Source organism: Sparus aurata, chromosome 23, assembly GCF_900880675.1.
Source record: "Sparus aurata chromosome 23, fSpaAur1.1, whole genome shotgun sequence".
NCBI classification, from domain to species: Eukaryota; Metazoa; Chordata; class Actinopteri; order Spariformes; family Sparidae; genus Sparus; species Sparus aurata.
Genome location: NC_044209.1, coordinates 11,963,049 through 11,985,481, shown reverse-complemented (window position 1 = coordinate 11,985,481; position 22,433 = coordinate 11,963,049). Strand labels below are relative to the sequence as shown.

General features: G+C 41.9%; 2 protein-coding genes across 3 annotated transcripts; one reads left to right on the top strand and one right to left on the bottom strand.

Annotated features, from left to right (window-relative positions):
• Nucleotides 1-1,574: 1,574 nt before the first annotated feature.
• mapk3 (mitogen-activated protein kinase 3) lies at nt 1,575-15,784 on the bottom strand. Of its 2 annotated transcripts, none has more exons than XM_030407000.1 (9): nt 15,325-15,784; nt 13,648-13,830; nt 11,196-11,385; nt 9,045-9,161; nt 8,835-8,949; nt 8,473-8,604; nt 7,906-8,015; nt 6,843-6,971; nt 1,575-5,568 (listed from the first exon to the last, which is right to left on the bottom strand). In XM_030407000.1, exons 1-8 carry the CDS (start codon nt 15,531-15,533, stop codon nt 6,852-6,854), a joined length of 1,176 nt encoding a protein of 391 aa, XP_030262860.1. In that variant the 5' UTR covers nt 15,534-15,784; the 3' UTR covers nt 1,575-5,568; nt 6,843-6,851. The 2 variants fall into 2 exon arrangements, with proteins under 2 accessions (XP_030262860.1, XP_030262861.1); XM_030407001.1 differs by lacking the exon at nt 15,325-15,784 and adding an exon at nt 15,184-15,317.
• Nucleotides 15,785-16,641: 857 nt separating this feature from the next.
• Nucleotides 16,642-22,008, top strand: nudt9 (nudix (nucleoside diphosphate linked moiety X)-type motif 9). Its single transcript, XM_030407002.1, has 8 exons — nt 16,642-16,839; nt 17,435-17,704; nt 17,826-17,915; nt 18,639-18,725; nt 18,870-18,981; nt 19,183-19,329; nt 20,022-20,106; nt 20,220-22,008. Exons 1-8 carry the CDS (start codon nt 16,742-16,744, stop codon nt 20,363-20,365), a joined length of 1,035 nt encoding a protein of 344 aa, XP_030262862.1. The 5' UTR covers nt 16,642-16,741; the 3' UTR covers nt 20,366-22,008.
• Nucleotides 22,009-22,433: the final 425 nt, after the last annotated feature.

Genomic DNA, 22,433 nt, shown 5'->3' with positions numbered 1-22,433 from the left:
GCACTGCATGTTTGCCAACACCTTTCCTAGGATTTCCTTTATTCCGCTTCATTGTTTGCAGTATGAGAGTTATGCATCACTGGGAGTGCAGCCGGATTATTAGCCTGTGTGTGTTTGACAAAGGGGACGTGGTGTGTGTGGAAATATGTAAAGTCAACTCTGACCCATAAGGCCAGAAATATCATAACAACCACATGTCCAGAGGCATGTATGCGCTCTATACGTACAGTACACAGTCAGCAGAGTGTAGGTCTGCATTGTTTCACTTCAATAGCAGAGCTGGAATGTGACAAACAATCGTGTGTCATGCAGAGCCGCCTCTGAAATGTTACAACAAGCCCGGTTTTTACCAGAACAGAGAAACCTATTCAGGGCAGTGTGACAGGACTTTCTAGCGTTTTCTCACTTTTGCAGGTGTCTCCTTTGGAGATACCAAGTATGAGGAAATCCCAGTCATTCTGACACAAGGATCATGTTTAATGTTTGGATACATTTCTGTTTTAAGATAAGCAGCAGATACTGCTGCAGTCATGCGTGCAATCATGGACAGACTATGGGAATGTCAGGGACCGAGGGGGAAGCCGTGCTCAGACATGTTATGAGGAAGATGAGAAGCTGTACAGCAGGAAAAGCAAGTTTATGGTGGGATGTCACACACTTACGTATATTCCCACGACTCAGACTAGTTTTGGCTCTGAGGTTAGTCTTTTGCAAGCTAGACAGTTTTACAAAAATAAAAACGGACTTAATTTTGAGACATCGTGCCATTTTTGTATTACTTTGGTCCCTTTGTCGTTTGAGTTATTTTTTTGTTGTGCATCACTTTGAGGTCTCTTTGTATGACTTTGTGATCATTTTGCATCTCTTAGTGGCAGTTTTTTTGTCTCTGTATTTCTCTGTAGTTCTGCTTCTCTGTGGTTGTGTTGTATCATTTAGTGGTTGTTTTGCATCACTGTGGTACTTTTGTGATATTTCTGGGATTGTGTAATAATTGCCTTATATCATTTCATGGTCGTTATGTCTCTTTGTAGTTATCTGACCTTATTTAATGATACTTTTGCGTGACTTTGTACTCATTTTGTAGTTGATTTGCATTACTGTGTTCTTTTTGTCACATTCTAGTAATTTTTTGTCTTTGTGTTTGTAATTGTGTTCCTTTTCTTTGCAGTTGTTTTGTCTCCCTGTAGTCATTTATATATGAAGAAATGTTTACAGTCACTTCAGACAAAGGCTCAGATACTACCAAGCCAACTACCTACCTTCTACTTACAATAGCTCAGGGTGGTACCAGCAGGGGCATGTACCACACTCTGCCTGTGGGGGTCAGTGAGGCTAAACAATTTATTAGGGTTGCACAGGCAGCCATTTATTTTAGGGATGGAGAAGAATCCATAGCTCTACTTGCAGACTTAATTAGCCAAGAACGAGACAGTTTGGTGCATCTCTCTGAAGCCTATTAGTTACATCTAAGCCATAGTCAAAGTGAAACCTGGCCCTGTATTTCAATTAGTGTTCAAGGACCGAAAAGAACCAGAAGGAAGAAAAAAAAAAAAAAAAAACCACTCCACAAGCAGTTGCAACAGTATCAGGAAATTTTATTTAATTATATGTATATAATTCTGTTTCTTTGTTAATCGTTTAATTCATAATACCCATGAATATACAGACTATAACCCTCAATAACTCATATCTCTTTGACAATCTACTTATATCTTCTTTTAAAATAATTCCTTATAAGATCTTGGAGGGGAAATCAAAGAAAGAAAAAAAAAAGAGAAAAGTTTCAGAAAGATTGAAAACACTGCCAATAATGATCACGCCCATAAGAGAAAGAAGGAAGAAAAGAAATACAAATAAAAACATCCTAATAATTAAAAAAAAAAAAAAATGATACAACTTTAACTCCCTTTTATGTAAAAAAAAAAAAAAAAAAAAAAAGAAAAAGAAAATACAACAACTCACCAATATAACAACAATAGCAATAATAAGAACAGCCATTTAAAAACAACAATATCTGGAAACAGGCCTCGTGACGGACAGGCCTTTAGACTTGTCGATACTGTGTGAATGTGTATGGTGTGTTTAAGTGCAACTTTTCACAAACACACGGATACACTCCTCTGAAAGAGAAGAGGACGTGCGTGTGTGTGTGTGTGTGTGTGTGTGTGTGTGTGTGTGTGTGTGTGTGTGTGTGTGAGTGTGACAGGAGGATTGCAAAATGTTGTCCTCTTGGTTCGTTCCCATGGTTAGCCTGCAAGATGTTTGGCCTGGTGGCAGGTCGGAGAGAAAAAAAAACAAAAACAAAGCAAGCAGGGCCTGGTTGACTGCTGACCAAATATACATATGAAATACATACAAAATGTCGACTGTTGTTCGACTTGTTTTGACTGTTTTTGTGTTGGTCTCACAGATGTAAAAAGCACAGGTTACTGCGGGGAGAGGGCCCAAGCTGTGGGGAAAACGATACACACTTACAAAAACTCACACGCGCACACACACACACACGCACACACACACACGACAAAAAGAGTCTTGGCTTTATGTTACTGAGGAGCACATAAACACTTGTACAAAGACATAAATTACTGCAGATTCATGACGCTTAACACACATTTAAACTTAAAGCTGAACAAGGAGGATGCAAGACAGGGAGGGAACCAAAACATCAACCTTAAAGGGGAGAGAGCGTGGCTGGAAAGACAAAGTGCAGGCGTGCTGATTGAGTTATGATTGGAGTCAGTTTCCTGCGCGTATGACCATCCATGATCAATGATCCAGGCAATGATTTTCTGAGGAGGGGAAGTGGCAGCAAAGTCAGTCCCACTGTGAAGAAGCAGACAAAGGGGAGCGGGGGAGAGGAGGAGGAGGCGGGGAGAGGCAGCCCTTTTGAGTAAAGCGTGGTGAGAGTTAGGGGAGGTTGAACCAAAAAAAAAAAAAAGCAAAAAGGATGAAAATCACCACATGCACCAAAAAGCCTCACACCGATCCCCAGAGTGCTGCTGGCTATGGCTTTGAAGGAAAAAACAAAACAAAAAAAACATCCTATGACGCAGCTCGAGCCCAAGAAAAACAACATCGATAACTGGCGAGTCCGTTAGCATCACAGTCCTGCCCTGACAGACAGACAGAGAGGATCCAGTGCATGTGTTAGTCCGTTCAGAGGGAGAGGGAGGGGGATGGGGAGGGGAGGGGGGGCTCCTCTACTGGTCCCAGTGCAACAGGCAAAAAGTTAGTGCAGGCTGAGCTGGTGACTGAGCTGGACTCCAACAAGCAGCGATTAGTACAGTCACATCCAGAGCAAAGAGAGGAGGGGAGCAGACGCCAAACGACTGACAGGAACATGGATAATAAACACACACATGCACACACTCAAAAAAAAAAAAATCACACCGAAGAATAAACACCCAGGATGTTAACGGGAAAGCTCACAGGCAAAGAGGAGAGCAGAGAAGAGCGCAAAAAACTGGGATATGTACTGTACAACCGTGAAGGGAAGATGGTCGCTTGGCTATGCATGAGCAGGAATAACTGTACATCAGTCGGACAGTATTATGTTGTTGATTATGCCACGTTCAAGTCGAATCGGAGGTATCATGATAAGTTGGAAATCTTTGCTGTATCTAACTGAGCGCAGAAGGGTCTGAATACAGACGCCTAACATCCGCCAAAGACCAAACTCTAATGGACATGGCGTTATATTTTCATCAGACCTTCATAAATGCCCCACCATCCATCTTCGTATGACTCAAACGCAGCATTTGTCAGCAACACGGTACAGTCTTCTCAGTAGTCCTAAAAGAGGAGCTGTTCTTGTAAAAGGATCTCTAAGCTGCCGTGACAGACACATTTTTAGGCCATTTACATTCAGCACTCGCATCAATGAGCCAAATAACAGAATGCTTTGTTGGAAAGTGCATTTGCTCTTCTGGAGACTTTCATTCAAGTGTGGCCACTTTGACTTGATTTTATGATTTGGGCCCTTGCTGTCAGCTAGGCCCCAGCCTGCGTTCGCGTTCGACTCCATACAGGGTCAAACGGTAGAAGACAGGAACACGGTACATAAACAGCACAGTGAGGTGGAAAAAGCCGATGTCAACCAGGCCCAATTTTCCAGAATACTGTTTGTGTTCCCTGACGAACGACAGAGATCCTTCAACAGTCAGCTGCTACGTGTTTGTAGCAGAGATGTAATTTAATACAGGAATGTTATACTGACACTGGATCAGCTATTTGATGTTGGTTGTATTTCATAGAAAAAGGGGATGTTGGGGGACGATACAGTCATGTTATACCAGCGTCACACATCAGCATTCTGGCAGTACTTTGCCTCTGAACACCATAAAACCTGATCATTTAATTTCAGATGTTTCAAGTCACATATGCGGCTTATACGGGCAAAAGAAAAATGTTTTTACAGAGCACCGTGTATGTTCTGGAAAATGGGGCTTAGTTAGCACTGTAAAATCCAAATGAGAGAAAAATATATTTTATGACGTTTGATTCTATCCACTTGGTCGAAATCAACCTCCTAAATACAACAAACTTTCCACAAATGACGGGAGAGTTATGTTTCATCTGCCCTTGGTACGAGATATAGGTCGAGAAATGTGTTTAAGGTAGAAATCAAAAACCCACGACGGTATTCCGAAGTCGCTCCCCAGCCAAGTTTCTCACATCTCTCTGCCACTTTGGTTAATTTCAGGAATGCATGCATTCATATGAACATCATACACAGTTTTTTTTTTTTTTTGGAAAGAAAAAAGAAAAAAGAGCAACGATAAAGAAATCTATAAACCTGCTAACATGCCGGTAAAAACACTGAATGTTTGTCTCAAAATCAAGTTTTCAAGAAAAAACAAAAACAAAATAGACTAGCAGATATAAACCCCAAAACATACAAATACGACTCTGAACTGATCCGAAAAAACACTTGAACGACAGTGTACAAACAAAAACTGCGACAAGCACACTTAAAAAGAAAAAAACAAAGCTTTTTATCTTTTTCTATATACATACACACAGCCGATTAGCATCCCCCTATCTTTTAGCCCTCAATTTTTCCCAGTAATGTCATTAACATGGAGCAAGACAAGAGAAGTTATGGTGTTGGTTAATACAGTAGTATGTGTTTACATGAGAGGGAGCGACAGAGAGAGAGACAGGAGAGCTCAGACAGACAGATTGGCAACAGGTGCAGGAGAGGAGAAGGAAAAATAAATTGTTGGATGAGGACGGGACAGGAAAGGAGAGGAGAGTCACTTCAGATGGGACAGGATGAGGCATGATGTTCAAACAGGGTAAACAAACATGAGGTGAGAGGGGGGCTGAGTCCAACATGGACAAAACTGAAACAGTATGAGTACGCCAGACCCTACCACCCAACCACAGAAATCAAAGTCAAACTTAGCTCTCTTGCAGTAGAAATGGAAAGATAAGCAGTTAAATGTTCATATTTCTTGTTTTTCTCTTTTTGTTGGTTGCTTGAAGATGCATTTTTCTTTTTGTTTTAGCATGTCGTTTGGGGTCTTCTTGTTCCAAGCCTCGACGTGGCTTTATCACTCTTTAGGGCTAAAAAAAACAAAAGAAAAAGAAAAAAGAGATGTTCTTTGGCCCTCTTTGGTAACTTTCATTACTTCCTGTAAGATATGATGTGACTCTATCACAGTTTGCTAAGAGGATGTAGCAGAGGTGAGAACTGAGATGAGTGACACTAAATGTCCATGACAGTCACATATCATATCGATAACTTCAGCCAAACACATTTGTTAGTCTTTTGTAAGTTTGTCATAACCTCAGAGTAATAACTTCTCACCTTTGTTCTGAGGGAGATGATCGCGGTTAAAAAGCAATAGGTGGTTTTAGATTAAACAAACAACCGTGCAGAAGCACTTTATGAAAAAAGCAACTATTAAATCAATTCAGGGTCCCTACACCTTTTCAATATTTAGAATTAAGCACTTTTATAGCATTTTCAAGGTACTATTCAAGCTTCTCCAGCACCTTAGGCTGTAATACAGTGAAACCTTTATTCTTAACTAATCAAAACAAAAATTATAAAATAAGTGCCAAGTGTATCATAAATAGATATCTAGAATTCATTGGGCGGCCCCCCTAAAACTCAGTTTTGATCAGTTTTCTATCACTAGCTTCAATTTAAAAAATAGCAGCATGACGCGATGCCAGTCTGTTGACTGAATTAATATTTTATGACTTCTTTTTTACTCCTGTATTTACTCCTGAGCAACCTTCACGTAAGTCGTCGTCATTCCTCAATAACACATTCAGCCTTTATCTGGCTTTTGTCTAATTGCAACACCCACCAACCTGAAGTTGAGGTTGGGGTGTGTTTGATAAAATGCATTTGCTCCACTGACATCTAGTGGTCTCAAATCGACCAACTTTATTCAGAGCTCTCAGTTTTACCAGAAAACATATCAGGCATTAAACAGCTTTAACGGCAGCTTGTTATACATAGTAGTGGTTGATTTTTGACTGATGTTGAACAGGTTTGCCAATTTGCATAAAACTCACCCTCCAAATTCTTGATTAAGCAAGAATGTGCCAAGCAAAGACATAATTTGTCATCCAGATAAACCTGTTGATACTGAAACCAAGAAAACTAGCTCGGTCTATAGCTGCATGCGTGTTAAATAATAAAGCTGAAAACAAAGTGGTTCTTTTAACTTTCCTAAGTGTTCAGCCACAAATTTAGGCAATGACAGAGTAAAGTAACTGGTTTGTGCCAAGAAAAGCAAAGAACTAACTTCTAAAATATATTTTTTGCGACCGTTACGAGCAGAAAACGACATGTTTCTGTGACTGTGTACGTGTTGGCCAAGTACCTGTGTGTCTCAGGAGCCCTGGTAGGTTGCCTGGAAACGAGCTGTTTCCTCGTAGATCAGTTCCTTCAGCTTCTCCTTGGGAAGGTCATCCAGCTCCATGGAGAAAGTGAAGGGCTCCTCTGCTACTGGCTACACACAAACACATCGAACAAATCTTTAAGTACAACATAAATCATAGCCTCAACAACTAGGTCTTAGTGGCAAAATTGAAAAGTCTTCGTAAAGCACCTTTAAAAAAACGCAACTAAACCAACATTTTCCAGACACTGAGCGTTCATCATTGCATCTAAATTGTTCTAAATGCAATTGCGATAGATAAAGTTTACAGAAGTCCTTCACACCTACAGCAAACAATGTATATCAAGAGTTCCTGACCTCACAGCATTTTCCAAACTTTCAAGACTTTATTCAAACCCCTGAAGTTAGGCTTTAAGACCAAGTTTATGTGTTCTGAACAGCGCAGTATGATGTCTTAAACGTGATCAGGACACAACAAAAGTGAAAGTAGAAGTGCAAATAAGTGGAAACTGGCAGCCACGTAACATCTACGGTTAAAAATATACCCATAGTACAGTGCACTCTGAGGGTTCTGTCTACACTGGCGTAAGATTTGATATGATTAGCGATCACATTCTTTAAACTTCTCTCAAGCTGAACAATGGAGCAAATCTTTACACTAATTGCATTCCTCACACAGCTAAGAGGATTCCCAGCACAAAGCAGAAAGGCTCACAATTAAATCCTAAAACAATGACAAACATGTTTTGAATGAATGAGCCCTTCTGCCTCCAACATTTGTGCAAATCTTGAAACTTAGCCCCCTTGAGGCGTGTTGTTGTCAGTCTCCAGTCTGCACAGATTTCTCTGAGTACAGTGTTAATATTGATCGACGGAGCATTCAAAAGCCACTGTTCTTCCTACTTAAATCTGTAGCCTTGAGAAAACTGCCACTAACACAGTCCTTCATATCATTTCTTTGCAGCTTTGGCATCCTGTATGTTGTTTCCTTGTGCTGCAGCAATACTTCACTATCAGCTTATATGGCAGCTCCGTCTGTGCGTACCTCATCTGTGGGGTCGTAGTACTGCTCCAGGTAAGGATGAGCCAGGGCCTCCTCCACGCTGATGCGCTTGATGGGATTAAAGGTCAGCATGCGGCCCAGCAGGTCCAGAGCTGCGTTAGAATAATCAGTTCAGTCAGTGATATGAAATACATTTCATTCATTTTATTGTCAAAATGTTTATTTGTATAAATATTCAATTATTTCCACAATGATTTATTTATTTCTGAATTTTTCCTTCAATTTGTTTTTCAATATTAAAAAGGGTTAGGGTTAAATTTGACATTTCAAATGTCAGTTAGGAGGTATAAAGTATGAGATTACTGTCCCACACAGCTAAACAACCATGTTGTGTTTCAATAATTGAAATAGAACAGCTTTGTACAGAGCATCTGACAAACGATAATCACACATTAAAGTCACATAATACAGAAATATTCTTTTGGTTTATAGGTGGGTGACAGAAATCTGCTTCAGCCTCCATTTACTTCTCCAAATGAGTCTGACGGTTTTCTTATTTCACATACACCTTTACTTTCCAGCATTAGAAAAGAGTACATGCTGCAATACCTTTTGAGTCAGCCTTGCCATAGAGCTTCTCCCAGGGCACCCTGGGTTTTTCAGGCAGGGCCTGCAGGTAGTTCCTGGCCTTCAGGTTGATGATGCAGTTCAGATCTTCTTGAGATGGAGAGCCAAGGACGCCTGCACGGAGAGAAGAGTGAGGGACTTTTCTCTAATGTGGCTACTCGACAGTGTCTGGAGGGCAGATACGACTGCACAAACTCTAGTTATTTTGCATTCAGGAAGTATGGGAGTTGAGCTTTCAAAACACTGAATAACTGGAGGGAAAAATACTGTTGGTTGTGACTGAAAGGATAACTTGGCAAAGTTGACTTCATAGCCATAACATTGTATAGAGTTACATGTCGTACCCAGTATATGGTTGAGTTGGTCCAAGTAGTGTTTCCCTGGAAAAATGGGCCTGTTGGACACCATCTCAGCCAAGATGCAGCCCACTGACCAGATGTCAATAGACTTGGAGTAGCCCTGAGACACCAACACACATGAAGTACGTTCAGACAACGAACTGTGAAGTTGCCCTCATCAAATACAGAAACCACATCACCTCCTCACACACATACCTTTGAGTTGAGCATGATTTCTGGAGCCCTGTACCAACGCGTGGCCACATACTCAGTCAAGAAACCTGTGTGGTCGTGCTCGGGGTCAGCTATCCGCGCCAGGCCAAAGTCACAGATCTGTGAATGATGCAGAGGGTCAGAGGTCAAGAACATCAATCTTGCAGCTGATATTTACAAGTCAAGCCCCCAGACTCAGACTATTTAAACTGAACAACTGACAAGACTTTGAGAGTGGAGAGGAAGCTAGAGGAGCCACCTTTGATGACTCTACAGCTCCACCAGTTCCCACTTTTATTCTTCGCCAACGCTTCACTCCTGCCTTTTTTTTTTTTTTTTTAAATCTTCAGTTCATTTTAACATCTTCTAAATTACCCTTATTTTACAGGAAACCTTGGACAGGGGGGTTGTGGAATATCTAATTTTGTATGTCATATGTTTTTTTTCACTTTTGAAAATGCTCTCCGTTCTAATGGCCTTTGTATTAATGCAAATCATGAATCAGTGATGCTTAAACTTATTGCTCTCAACTTGGATACAGCTTACTTTAATGTGTGGCTTCCTGCATTTCAGCAACCCTCAATGATTTGGTTGGGCGTAAAGCAGTTCCTTTTAGCTTCATATTCTGTGGGTACATTTTCTCAAACATAAAAAGCAGTAGATGTAAGTGCTGACTGATCGGCCAATGAAAGGAATCGTTTTGTTTTCAGTGCGACCTGATTCTGTACAAGTCACCTTTCCCATATTTTATGTTTTTTACCTAATTTATGTGCACTTGTTCAATTTCAGTTCAGTTTTAGGGTCTTTACAACATTTACGGTCGCACTTTAAGAGCTATTCTCTTCACTCCTCGGCTGCCTGTCAGTGACAAAATTTTAAATTGCAATTGGGGTATCCATCTTCTTCTTAGACCAAATACACTGATCAGCTACAAGTTACGAGTTATTCAGCATGAAAACATAAAAATGTAGCCCTGTGGAGGTGGAAAAAGAAGCAACGACACAAAAGGGCAGCTGTTGCCAGCTAAGGAGAGGCCAGGGCCACGCCCTTTACACATGTAGCATCCTGCAGCTGTATTCAGCTACAGACAAGGCCTTTAGAAAGACCCCATTCCCTCAAACCTACATAGACCTAACTGGATAATTAATATTATCAATTTAGATCAACATGAATAAACCTGTTTATATACATTCCAGCAGTATTTCTGCCAACATGTATAGTCACTTTCACTTTTATACGGCGAAACAAATCATAACAGAGGTAATCTCGGGGCACATAGGAAACATACGCACTTGAGAGCAAAATGGAATGAGGAAAGGGAAATGCCTTCAGAGAACATTTTACAGTGTCCCAAACAAACTGTGAGTCATTTAATACGAAGTTTCTGCAAATACCAAATTTGATTCAGTGTTTACTGCACAGAGAACAGTTAGCCTAGAGGGGATTAAACTTAAATTAAAAATAGTAAAGGCAGTTTCATTTAGACGAGACATGAGACGCACACAGGCCAACAGGACACCAGAGTAGGTAACCAAGGCCCTTCTGTGTCATTATAAACCTCTTAAAAAGCCTAAGAGAAGCATATATTAAGACTGAAAGTATGTGTTATTTAAAAGAGAAACAACTCTTTGGCAGAGTCAACGGCATGCAAGGAAGGGCTTGGGTCAATCAGTCAGTCGAATCCTACATTCCTGAGATTCCTCTTCAACTTGCTACTATTACCAATGCTTTAAGAAGCATGACGATTCTTGTGGAAAAATGTTTTTAGCCAACTTAAAAATCATCATTTGACTTGAATGCAGCATGTGAGAATAAGATCATATGCCGTTTAAGCTTTTGTCCCTCATAAATTAACCAGTTACCACATTACTATGAATCTCAGGGAAATACTTTCAGTAGGCCTTCAACTAATAGCTATTTTAATTGACAATCAGTTTTCTGTATTAATCGATTACTTGTTTGCTGTATAAAATGTGAGAAAATGCTGAAAAATGTTGATCAGTGCATGTGAAACAAACCAATCAGTAAAATAGCGATAAGATTTTTTTCCTGTTTGGGGTAATAAGTGCAGACAAACTAGATTTAGCAGCCTAGTTGTCATCAGTGTTGATGGTGTGTGTGTGTGTGTGTGTGTGTGTGTGTGTGTGAGCTGACCTTGAGGTCGCAGGTGGTATTGATGAGCAGGTTGGAGGGCTTGAGGTCACGGTGCAACACGTTGGCTGAGTGAATGTACTTGAGGCCTCGCAGGATCTGGTAGAGGAAGTAGCAAACGTGGTCGTTGCTCAGCTTCTGGCTCTTCAGCAGCTTGTACAGGTCTGTCTCCATCAGAGTCTGCACAATGTAGCTGGATGGATGCACGGGTCAAGGAGGACAACAACAGCAACCCCTTACACGTAAAATCAAACCAGGAGTAGTTGAACCAAACTTTATATTTTGAGAGCGGAGGACATTCAGTACAAGCACACAGGGTTGCGGATTCAAACCCTGTGCTTCTGCAGCTGGGACACAACCTCTGTACATGGGGTGCATGCTACCAACTGCGGTGCCCAATACTTGTGTATGACCAAATACCTGCATAACTAATAACAATCCCATCAACCTCAGCTTTGTTACCATGCTTACATTTTAAAATAAGATGGTGAACAAAGTAATGTGCATTATACTTACTAAACGTCAGCATTAGCATTGACCTCAAAGAGCTGCTGTAATGACCGTACACTTTGAGGCCCCAAACACGGTCAACACAAGTACACCAATGAGAATGACAATACTATGACAATAATAAACGTGCAAGCCCGGTGAGCATACGCAGTGTGCTTTCTGATGGAACAAACTAATAAACGAACATCAGTCCTTAAGAGCTAATCAGAGTGTTTCCATCGCCACAGTATGCATGTTTTATTAATGTGTTCCTGTCTAAATAAAGAGGCGATAAAGAACTCTGACTAACTGGTCAGCCATTGTTGCTTGAGTGGAAGTGAAACCAAATGGGCGGGGTCAGCTTTCTCTACTTTTCCATCCTATAGCGCCTCCTAGCTGCACTGCCAACCCTTCTGTTCCATCAGGTGTGGCTCAATAACGTCATGTCTGCAACGCACTTTTGTTCCATCCACTCACTGGCTTCAACATTTCAGCCAAGTGTTTTGCCCCTAAGGTTTCATAAGATCTTGTGTTTTTCCACTTCTAAGATGAGCCTCTCATTGTTAGTGGTGAAACAATTCTGGATGACTCCTGTCCTGGTGCCACTGGTTATGATGTAGTATTAGATCAGGAGTCTGCAGGGGATGTTTTATTTTGAAAACTGACAAGATGCTCTCTGCCGTTCATGTGTCCTTCTTCCTGCCGACTCAATCTGTGCAACTTGACGCCCTTCCGTCAAAAATAGATAAGCCACATTTTTTTCAGCGGAGATGAACATGGAGAATCGCCTCTGAGAAGCCTCTGGTGCAATCAGTGGCCGCGAACAGCTCCAACCGCTAAGTTGCAGTCAGAATGCGAGACAGCTTTGTCAGGTGGAATCAAGCCATCAGAGTGCACACATTGAGATTTTTCAGGCAACACACTCCAGGATGAAACTACGCATGAACTGCTTACTGGTGCTGGCATCCCCCATTTGGTTTCATCCGACTGAATCAGAATTCAGCACAAGTCAGCAGCAACACAAAACAACAAAGTGGAGCAACTGAAGAGATCAAACCAGAAAAAAAGGTAAAAGACAAGGACATCACACATTTCCTTTCTGTCTTTCAGTGGACAAAGCAGCTTTTCACAGAGAAAGCAGCAACTCACTGACCGGCCGTGGCTACAGTACTGTCCACTGCTAGCTGCTGTACAAATGGTCGCTACTGTCTGAGAGGTCTGACCTGATTAATGAGCAGCCATGTTGTCCACTCAAACCAGTCAAAATACTCAACTGATCGTCCTGCATCCAGGAGTTCTTACATTCTGATCTCCAGAAGATAAAAACATATCTATATTACTTTAATGTCTTTATCATGAATTTCAATTCAACGTCTAGTAAGCAAATGGCAAAATCTCTTATTCTTATTTCGTGTTCAGCCTTTTAATTGAGCTTGGGCAGCAATGAACATCAAAAGGAACACAACTGTTTCCAGGTTCTTCTTCTTAATAATTACAGTTCCACTGAACGTTTGATCACACCGATCTTAAAGCTCTGTGGCAAAAGTACAGTGACTGACAGCGGGATTAATAACTCCTTGTTTATTTGTTTGGTTTAGCCTCACCACACGGACACATTGCCTCAATAACTTTTAAGTCAGGTGCACTCATTGCAGAATTCTCAAAGCCACACAGCTAACACACAGACACAAAGCAATAAAGAGAAAAAAATACACTTAAACAGTCACTGCAGTTTTGTTACAGGTTATTGAATGCATCATGACCAGATGTTTAAATTAACACCTTTAAAAAATTAAACCTGCTTCTATTTAAGTGTTTTTCTCTAAAAAGGATTTAACAGGATTTGAAAAGAAAACCAATTTTTTGGATCAGAAGAACTGATTTGAAAAACTGTTAACATAATAGCTTGATTCAATCCAAGAATGGGGAATAAGTGAGACCGTTCCTATGAAGCATTAAAGGATACACATCCCTCATGTTGTCAATGTGCCGTGCCCTGAGAATGTCGTTGATGCCGATGATATTCTCATGGTGGAAACGCAGCAGGATCTTGATTTCTCTCAGCGTGCGCTGGCAGTACGTCTGGTGCTCAAACGGGCTGATTTTCTTGATGGCTACGCGCTGGGTTGTCACGTTGTCCATAGCAGAGCTGCATCGTAGATGAGGAAAGAAGCACAAAACAGGTCTCATGTTACATACCACACACACACACACACACACACACACACACACACACACACACACACACACACACACACACACGGTATCGGAAAAAGGGCTAAAACTAAGCTCCACAAAGGGCGTTGCAGACTGCCAAGATGCACATGTGACACTTTTGTTTTTGCAGTGTTATGTGGTGAAGTACTGTAGGTGTAGGCCTGAGTGTAGGTGCAGTGTCAGTGTTGTGTAGGTGTAGAGTAGATGGAGAACAGGCAGTGTTGAGAGCAGCCGTGAATGGTGTGTTTTTGGGGTGCTTGCATGTAGTGTTTGGGGTGCAATCTATGAAAAACAATCAAACCCTTACCACCCCCCAAAAACTGTCCACGACTGATTTTATTTGCAGTCACCATGAACAGGAACAACAGTTACATCACATGTTTCCTATTGGTGGGAGCGCGTTCTCTTATTGCACAACACACTTAATAAACTGGGCCTGTTCGCAACATGTGAACCTTCTTGAGTGGTTAAAGAAGGTTCACATGTAGATGAACACACAGCAGAGGATGCTCGGATAGGTTAAAAATCACATTTGCTACAAAACGTCTGCACAACCAGATGAGCTGCTGTAACTATCATGATTAAACTGTAATTAGCCTTCGTTCATTGTGCCAACCAGTGGGTGTTGACAATGTTTACAAACACCAAATGCTGCAACAGTGAGATCACGTGACCGTGATGACACAAACAAAATAACAGTGTGCTGTCCCACTTGTGTTGGTCCTGTTCAAATGGATGTGTGGGCCCAGCTCTCATGCTGCCATCCTCTCTGCACTGACACGAAGCGCTGTCACATCTGATCGTGTTCACAGTTTAGCCTCAGATAGCAATGACTAGGCATTGATGTCAAGTGCAACAGGGTTGCTTCACACGTCCACACAAAGCTGTAGATCACATAAAGCGATAACACGCGGAAAGGCCTCGCCACAATTGACGAATCCCACTCAGATCCTCTGCAGCAGCTTTGCTGCAGGCTCAATGTTAAGCAGTTGAAGTAACGTTAGAGATGAATGTGGTGGAGAGAATGATGCCGGACGTGTAAAACGACCAAAGTGGTAACCAACTAAAATTATGCGGTCAAATGCAGTCTGCAAAGGATTTCTCATCGGTGAGAACAATCTACGTCCTGCGCAATCACTCCCAATCTTGTTTCCTGTAAAGCTCATAGCCACGCCTGTAGCTAGTCAGCTAACCTGCTTAAACACAACATGGGCTGCATTGAGATTAAAATCATATCTAAATGTCAGGCAGCTGTTTTAAATACATACATCGTGACAGCACTTACATTTTCTGGACAACGCTTGTTGAATACAGCCGCTCAGGTTAGCTGGCTAACAGTATTCGCTAACAAACAGCTTATGTTAGCTAGCACTTTTGATTTAGACACTACTACGATGGCCCGACAGCGACGACAAGCACAACTCACCAAACCATCCCGTATGCCCCCTCCCCGATGTAAGACAGGTTCGTGTAGCGGGGGCCCACGTCGAACATTTGGCCCTTCACGGACTCGCACCCGAGTTTGGGTCCCGCTGCGGGCGCTCCATCATGCGCAACCGTGCCAGCCGCCCCGGCAGCAGCAGCGCCGTCGGTGCCTGCGGCCCCGACCGCTGCGGTGCTGCTCGAATCCGCCATTCTTCCTCTCCAAACCGCTCCTGCTCTGTCAGTGTGTTTCACCGAGGGACCGCCGCCGCTCTCAGCACCGTGTAACGTTTACCCGAGGATTTAACCGAGCGGATTGTCTGATTGACGGAGCAGAGCGACTCGATCAGGGCCCTCTCTACTACTGACGAATAAATGGATTTGGTGCGCGAGCGCGGATTTGGTCTGAGCACAGAGCGTAAATGCGCGTGCCAAACTACGGTAATACAGGTGCGTTAGATATGCTTACTAGGCTGGCTTGTCTGGGCGGAGTCGCCTCAGTTGGCTACAGGCGCCGCCTATTCAGCCCCATTGTGACGGCGAAACAAGCGCAGTCTGCAAAATAAACATGCAGCAGCCGCGAGTGGGCGTGCCGAAATATGTTGCATGCTGTCAATTGTGACCAGAAAAATAGACTTTATGAACATATTGTTACGTTTACAGGTTTGTTTCGTGATTATCCCGCCCCTGAAACCGGTGGTGTCTCATTAATGGATGTGTACACTTTTATGGCACTCATTAACACTGGAGCCTTTTTTGTTTACACGTATAATGACATACCGAATATCACGATTAACATGGAAAAGATGATAAAAGAGATAACATCGTAAAAAGAGCTACAAAATGGCTTTTCTTAAAGTCACAGATTCAAAGTGATGGGATATTTATTTCAATACCCATCTTATTTTTCCTCTTTACATTTATTTAATTATTTGGAGGAGATTCAGCAAACAAATACTGGGATGTTATCTCCATGGAAACAAGTGTGCAAAGAGCTACAACATGGCTTTTATTAAAGTCATAGATACAGCATTATGGGATATTGATTACAATATCCATTATATTTTTCCTCTTTACGTTTATTCAGTTATTTGTAAGAGATCCAGCAAATAAATACTGGGATTTCATCGCCATGGAAACGAATGCAAAGAGCTACAACATGGTTTTTATCAAAGTCATACATTTAAAGTTATGGGATGTTAATTTCAATGTCCATTTTATTTTTTCTCTTTACATTTATTGAATTATTTGTGAACGATTTCGCAAATAAATACTGGAATCTAATCGCCATGGAAACGAGTGCGACTGCTGTGACCACACCCCTTCGCTGACGCCATCGCGTCGGGCGGTGTACTTCCTGGTTACTTTCCGCTGCACTGCATGTTGTGGTAGTACTGTTGATTGATTCAGTGTTTGAGGGTATGGTACATGTTCTTCTGCGGCGAGACTGGTTCGGTCGGCTTCGTCTCGCGCTCACTCTCTTCGGACTTCCGTATACCTTCTGCACTTCCAGAGTGAGGTACGTTATAGAACATAGCGTTAAATATAATGATTTAACTGGAAGTTACATTAAAGGACAGTTAGCTTGAGGGCAAGGAAAGTACTGTTATCGAAAGTGGACATAGTTATGGGCAGTAGTAGGTATTTCTGTCAAAGCTCGTAATCGCTGACATGACTAGCAGAGCCAGGCGATATGACTGAGGTCTATATATAGACATAACCATTAGCTAGCTGTTGATATCAGTGCACAGTATATTAACGTGTCTTACGAGCAGAATATAGTCAAACAATTATTTCTATTTCACATCATATCAATATGGACTATAATGTCAAACACAATTCAACAAATAGTCATTCAGAATTAAAGTGAACCAGTATTAGTTCAGTCAACAGATGTGTATTGCAGTGTAACAGCATGCTGGTGACATCTGTTTTAGTGTTAAGCAGTCAAGTGTCTGCTTTCCTCCTGAATATGTTGTCAGTGAGTGACAGAAGATGCTGTTATCATTTAATTTGCTGTAGAACTAGGAGGTCAAGGAGTCCACGCTGCTGCAGGGAAGGCAGAGCAGCGCTAACTTATTGGATTTCCATGTCTCACATTTCCTCTCCTGCAGGCCTGCCGTCGCCTGCTCAGCATCCTATCTTTTCAGTCAAACCATCAGATCCATCAGTACCGGTTGCTGTAACCTTCAAGCGACGATGCCATCCTCGGCGGCTCCTCATGTCAAGTCCAGATGCCCTCAGTATCCAGGTTCCAAAATCAAGCGCTTCGCCGTGCCTGATGACAAGGTGGACTGGAGTCAGAACTGGCCACAGTATTGTCCGGTCAGCTACACAGACCAAGCAGTGTTAAAGAAGCCAGTGTGGGCAGATCCTGAAATTGGGTGAGCAACACTTGCCTGTTTTAAAGTGCATCAAGTCAATCAAAGTCGACATGAGGCATTATTACTGTTAAACATACGGAGTATATTCTTACCAGCTTGGATGACTTTTGCTTGCTTGCAGCTCTTTCTCTCCAAAATTCAACACTGTGGATGGTGGTGTGGACAGGACAAGCTTTGAGGGCCCTTACAAAGAGGAAAAGGGGAAGCCACTGTAAGTAAACGGGCTCTGAGAGAAATGGTTCCACCAAAATTTTCCCTGACATTGGGTTGGTTTCGTTCAAATGCTGGTAGTCCACATCTGCATTTAGTAATCTTAAAGCACAGAAGGCTATAGAGAGCAGACCCCAAAAGAAAGTGATGTTAGCAAGAGTGCTTAATGTGAGAGCAAACACTTTCTTATTGTTGCTCTCACATATTGCAGTAGCTAGAGAGTGCTGCTGTCTGGGATGATTGCAAAAGGATCTATTTTATAAGCATCTCTTTCGTATTACAACCCTTTCATATTACAAGTGTGGGGCGGATGTAGCTCAGGAGGTAGAGCCAGTAATTGGAAGGTCGCTGGTTTGAATCCCGGCATCCCCCAGCTGCATGTCCAAGTATCCTTGAGCAAGATACTGACCTCCAAATTGCTCCAGATGAGCAGTTGGCACGTTGCATCTCTGCCGTCAGTGTGTACATGGGTGAATGTGACGTGTTGTAAAGTGCTTTGAGTGGTATGTGGACTGAGTGCAATAAATGCAAGTCCATTTACCATTACAAGGAGTTACTTCATAACATTTTAAAGCTGCTACTTAATGAAACCTTAATACTCACACACAGTAACATTAGGATGACTGCCCAAACCAGGGCTGTCAGCATAAACATAAAGCCTGTAATTTGAACTTTTACAATAGACAACATTAGTTTGTATATTAATTTCGATTTTTTGATTTAGAAATCCTCATGGACGCACAGGGGTGACTGGTAGAGGTTTGCTCGGACGATGGGGACCCAATCATGCAGCAGATCCCATTGTCACTAGGTAGCTCTTTCTTTACATTACATAACAGTATTATCAAGATACTTGCTAACTACAGATAACTGCTCATCTTATTTACATGAAGAATGAATTGATGAAAAGTTGTTGTTTTTTTATAAATCCCTGATGTGTGGCATGGTCTTGCAGATGGAAAGTAGATGCAAAAGGAGCAAAGGTGAATCACTCTGTTTCCAAGCAGCCTATCCTGCAGTTTGTGTCTATCAAGAGGAAAGACTGTGGGGAGTGGGCCATCCCTGGGGTTAGTGGCCATACATTTTTTTTTTCAATTATTATTGACGAGCACTGTTGTTCTCCTGTGTGTTTCTCTGCTAGCTTGTGTCATTGTGCCTACCATAGGCAAGCAGCTATTTAATTATATTGATCGACAGCAGCCAAATAGAAAACCACAGACAGTGGTTTCAGGTATCTAAAATAATCCTGTGACTTGCTTGTTTTGTAGGGGATGGTAGATCCAGGGGAGCAGGTCTCTCTCACACTGCAGCGGGAGTTCTCTGAGGAGGCGTTGAACTCGTTGGTAGTCCCACCAGCACAGAGAGCAAAGATCCATGAACGCATCACTAAACTTTTCAAATCACCAGGGTTTCAGGTCAGCAACTGTCGTCCTTTCACTTGTTTACTGGTACATTTTAGTCAGCAAATGCCTCTATGAGGAAAACTAAGGTTCTGTATACACCTTGAACTAACATGTATCTCTGGTGATCCAATTACAATTTGACAGCTCTAAGTACATCAGTTCACACCTGGAATCACACGGTATAAGTGACCCACTTGTGATTGGACCTCACTTCCCGTCTCTTTATGCAAATAATTACCTACATAATTTCTGTTTGCAAGACAGAGTGCTTTGTTGCTTTTTATGACGAGGGACAGTGGTGAACCTCCTGTGCCTAATCTGCCAAAAGCTTAAAAGAAGAATAAGAGAACGTTTGCGAAGACACACCAGTTAGTAACTAATACATTATACTCCTTTGTCATCCTTGAAGAAAGTCCCAGACTCCCTTAAAAAAAAAAACACACTCAATTTTGCATGTAGAGCGGAGAAGTGTCGCATGTCGAGACGCATTTAATGCAACATTGTGTGAATTGACACGTATAAAGCTGTCCACTTTTGATTTGATCACTCAGGAGGGACGAAAATGCCAAATGTTAAAAGGCTCAATGTGTCTTGCGTGCATTGGCACCTGTTGTGGACTTGCTGTTCACTTATAATCACAACAGCCGTGATGCATGTTAATACCAGGTGTAAGCGCAGTCCAAACTATTTTTTTTCTCCTTCAGGTTTTCAAAGGCTACGTGGATGATCCTAGAAACACTGACAATGCTTGGATGGAGACAGTTGCTGTCAACTTCCATGATGAATCAGGTATCAGTAATGTGGAATCGTGTATTTTTGTCCCATTTAAAAACTTGCTACAGTTCCCTCAGACATTGTCTCTCTTTCGACAACAACCTGACACGTCTTTGTTGTTACCACAGGCAACAGCGTGAGCGAGCTGCCGCTGCAAGCTGGGGATGACGCAGGACAAGTCCAGTGGGTTGATGTAGACTCGTCCTTCCCGCTCTACGCGAGTCATTCCCATTTCCTGGAGCTGGTTGCCAAAGAGAGGAAAGCGCACTGGTAACCAAGGACGAAAGACGATTCATAACGATGAAGGAAACACTGAGATTGTTACTGCTCTCAGTGTGCTGCGAGTCCTTGTGCATTTAGGACGTATAACACCTAACCTTATGTAAATCTTCACTCAGTAATTTAAAGATAATTATCAATAGCTATAGAAGTGAAAGCCTGAAATGCACGTCATTAGTTTGACACACGTATGTCCACAATACAGTTTACAGGAACATTGTAACAAACGTAGCAGAACTTATAAAATTAATGAAAATAGCAGGTTGAAAGCTTGGCTGCAATTTGTGTTTCCCCACTTGGAAGAAACTTAACGTGAGCCTGTAAAACGCAAGATGCTGCTGAGTGGCACCCCACATTATTTCTGTTGGCACGAATTATGCAAATGTATTCACTGTTAACAAGGACCACATTAACACAGCGTGATCATGGAAGAACAAACACAATGAGCTGCAATGAACATAGCACGTACTACATTAACTTGAGTGTGATAAGGGGGGCAATCAAAACGAAACAAAGTGTAGACTCACTTTGATCTTTAAATATGAATGGACAATGAAGGCGTGCTGGAGCTTCCCACACAGCCCAGCAGTGCGCCGAAGCTCTGCTCAGACCGGCTGAAGCTAGAGGACAAACATGTTCTCGAGTGATAACAGACGGTGGGGAGCAAAGGCCGTTTCACACTCAACAGCCGGGCTTTATGAAACACATCAGTACGTGTCATCTCACTGCCGGGCATAGTTTGTGATGAGGCAGGGATGGAGGATTAAATGGCTGGTATCTGTTAGTACTGATGATGCAAACACTAACACATGGACACTTCTGTCAACAACACACAAACAAGCTTAAATTTGTCTGAATAAGAGAAAGCTGCCTGATCTTATTTTTCTTTCTTTGAAATAACAAGAAGTCTTCTGGCCAAATTATCAGATTTCATGAGATGTGGTATCAATATTCTGTATGCTGTATCCACTGGGCACTTCTGGGAAAGGGAGAGGAATGTTGCTGCTGTAATTGGGTTTATGAAGTGGGAACCTCTTCCAAGAAAAACTTCATTGAATTAGGTCCACAACAGGTTTGGAGGCGCCACAAATCCTATAAGCCATTGTCCAGACCACAACATCTGCCTGCATGGCATGATATTAAATTCTAGCCAGCAGATGTGTGTTAGGAGGTTCTACTGTTCAAACCTTGTATACAGTCAGTCATTTATTTGGCAAATCTAAAAAATCTTCACATGTATGCTGCTTCAAGGTACTTTCAACTCTGGCAGACTCCCACTCCTGCCAGGCCACTTCCCAGCTGCACTGGAGCATTTACAGTAGGAGCACTTACAGCATTTGTTGTTGCAGGAACGCAACACAAGTGTTTTCCATTCAGATTTCCCAACTTGTACCTTTCAAATAGGCAAAATCCTCCATTATTATGACCAGTGTTATACATAAGGCTCTGCTGATTGGATGGTCTGTGTATGCCATAATATGAAAATGAACCCAAAGGGAGTGTGCTTACAAAATTGCACTTAAAGTGTCTGAAAACAAAGTCTCCGATCTTGTGTTTGTTGTTGACTCACTTGAAATTATAAATCACTGTGAATTCTGACTTAATTTTTCTCAATATATATGTGTGTCTTGAAAGTGATCGAACATCAGTTACTGTCTGTGATGTTTTACATCTGTGTGTTTGTGTGAGCAGAGAGAATTGGTTGGGTTGCATCGCAGCCTCTGCCTTCCGTGTATGAATGTGCATGTGTGTGTGGATAGGTGAATGTGGTTGTAAAGTATTGTAAAGTGCTCTGAGCACTATATAAAAGCAAGTCCACTGACCACTTACTAATTTATAATGTATGGTCACAAATATAATCTTTGATGAAAGTCGGTGTAATGTTTTTCACAGTGGCTTCGGACCTAAGAGGTGCCCTCCGCTCATACAGTATTATTACTGCAGCTATACATATTTGAGGTCAGTTCAGTATACTACAAATTCTACACTGTATCTGCACAGGTAGAAATTGTGATTTTTGTTACCGAGAGGAAAATGTGTTGGTCATTAAGACAAGGCCAAAA

Bases quoted from the DNA above. Each gene is read 5' to 3' on its own strand.
- mapk3 (XM_030407000.1), bottom strand. From the start codon at position 15,533: ATGGCGGATTCGAGCAGCACCGCAGCGGTCGGGGCCGCAGGCACCGAC. The intron at 11,386-13,647 runs GTATCCTTTAAT...GCATCCATCCAG, and splicing joins ATTGACAACATGAGGGATGT to CTACATTGTGCAGACTCTGA. The intron at 8,950-9,044 runs GTATGTGTGTGA...TTGGTGTCTCAG, and splicing joins AAATCATGCTCAACTCAAAG to GGCTACTCCAAGTCTATTGA.
- nudt9 (XM_030407002.1), top strand. From the start codon at position 16,742: ATGGTACATGTTCTTCTGCGGCGAGACTGGTTCGGTCGGCTTCGTCTC. The intron at 16,840-17,434 runs GTACGTTATAGA...CCTCTCCTGCAG, and splicing joins TTCTGCACTTCCAGAGTGAG to GCCTGCCGTCGCCTGCTCAG. The intron at 18,982-19,182 runs GTTAGTGGCCAT...CTTGTTTTGTAG, and splicing joins GGGAGTGGGCCATCCCTGGG to GGGATGGTAGATCCAGGGGA.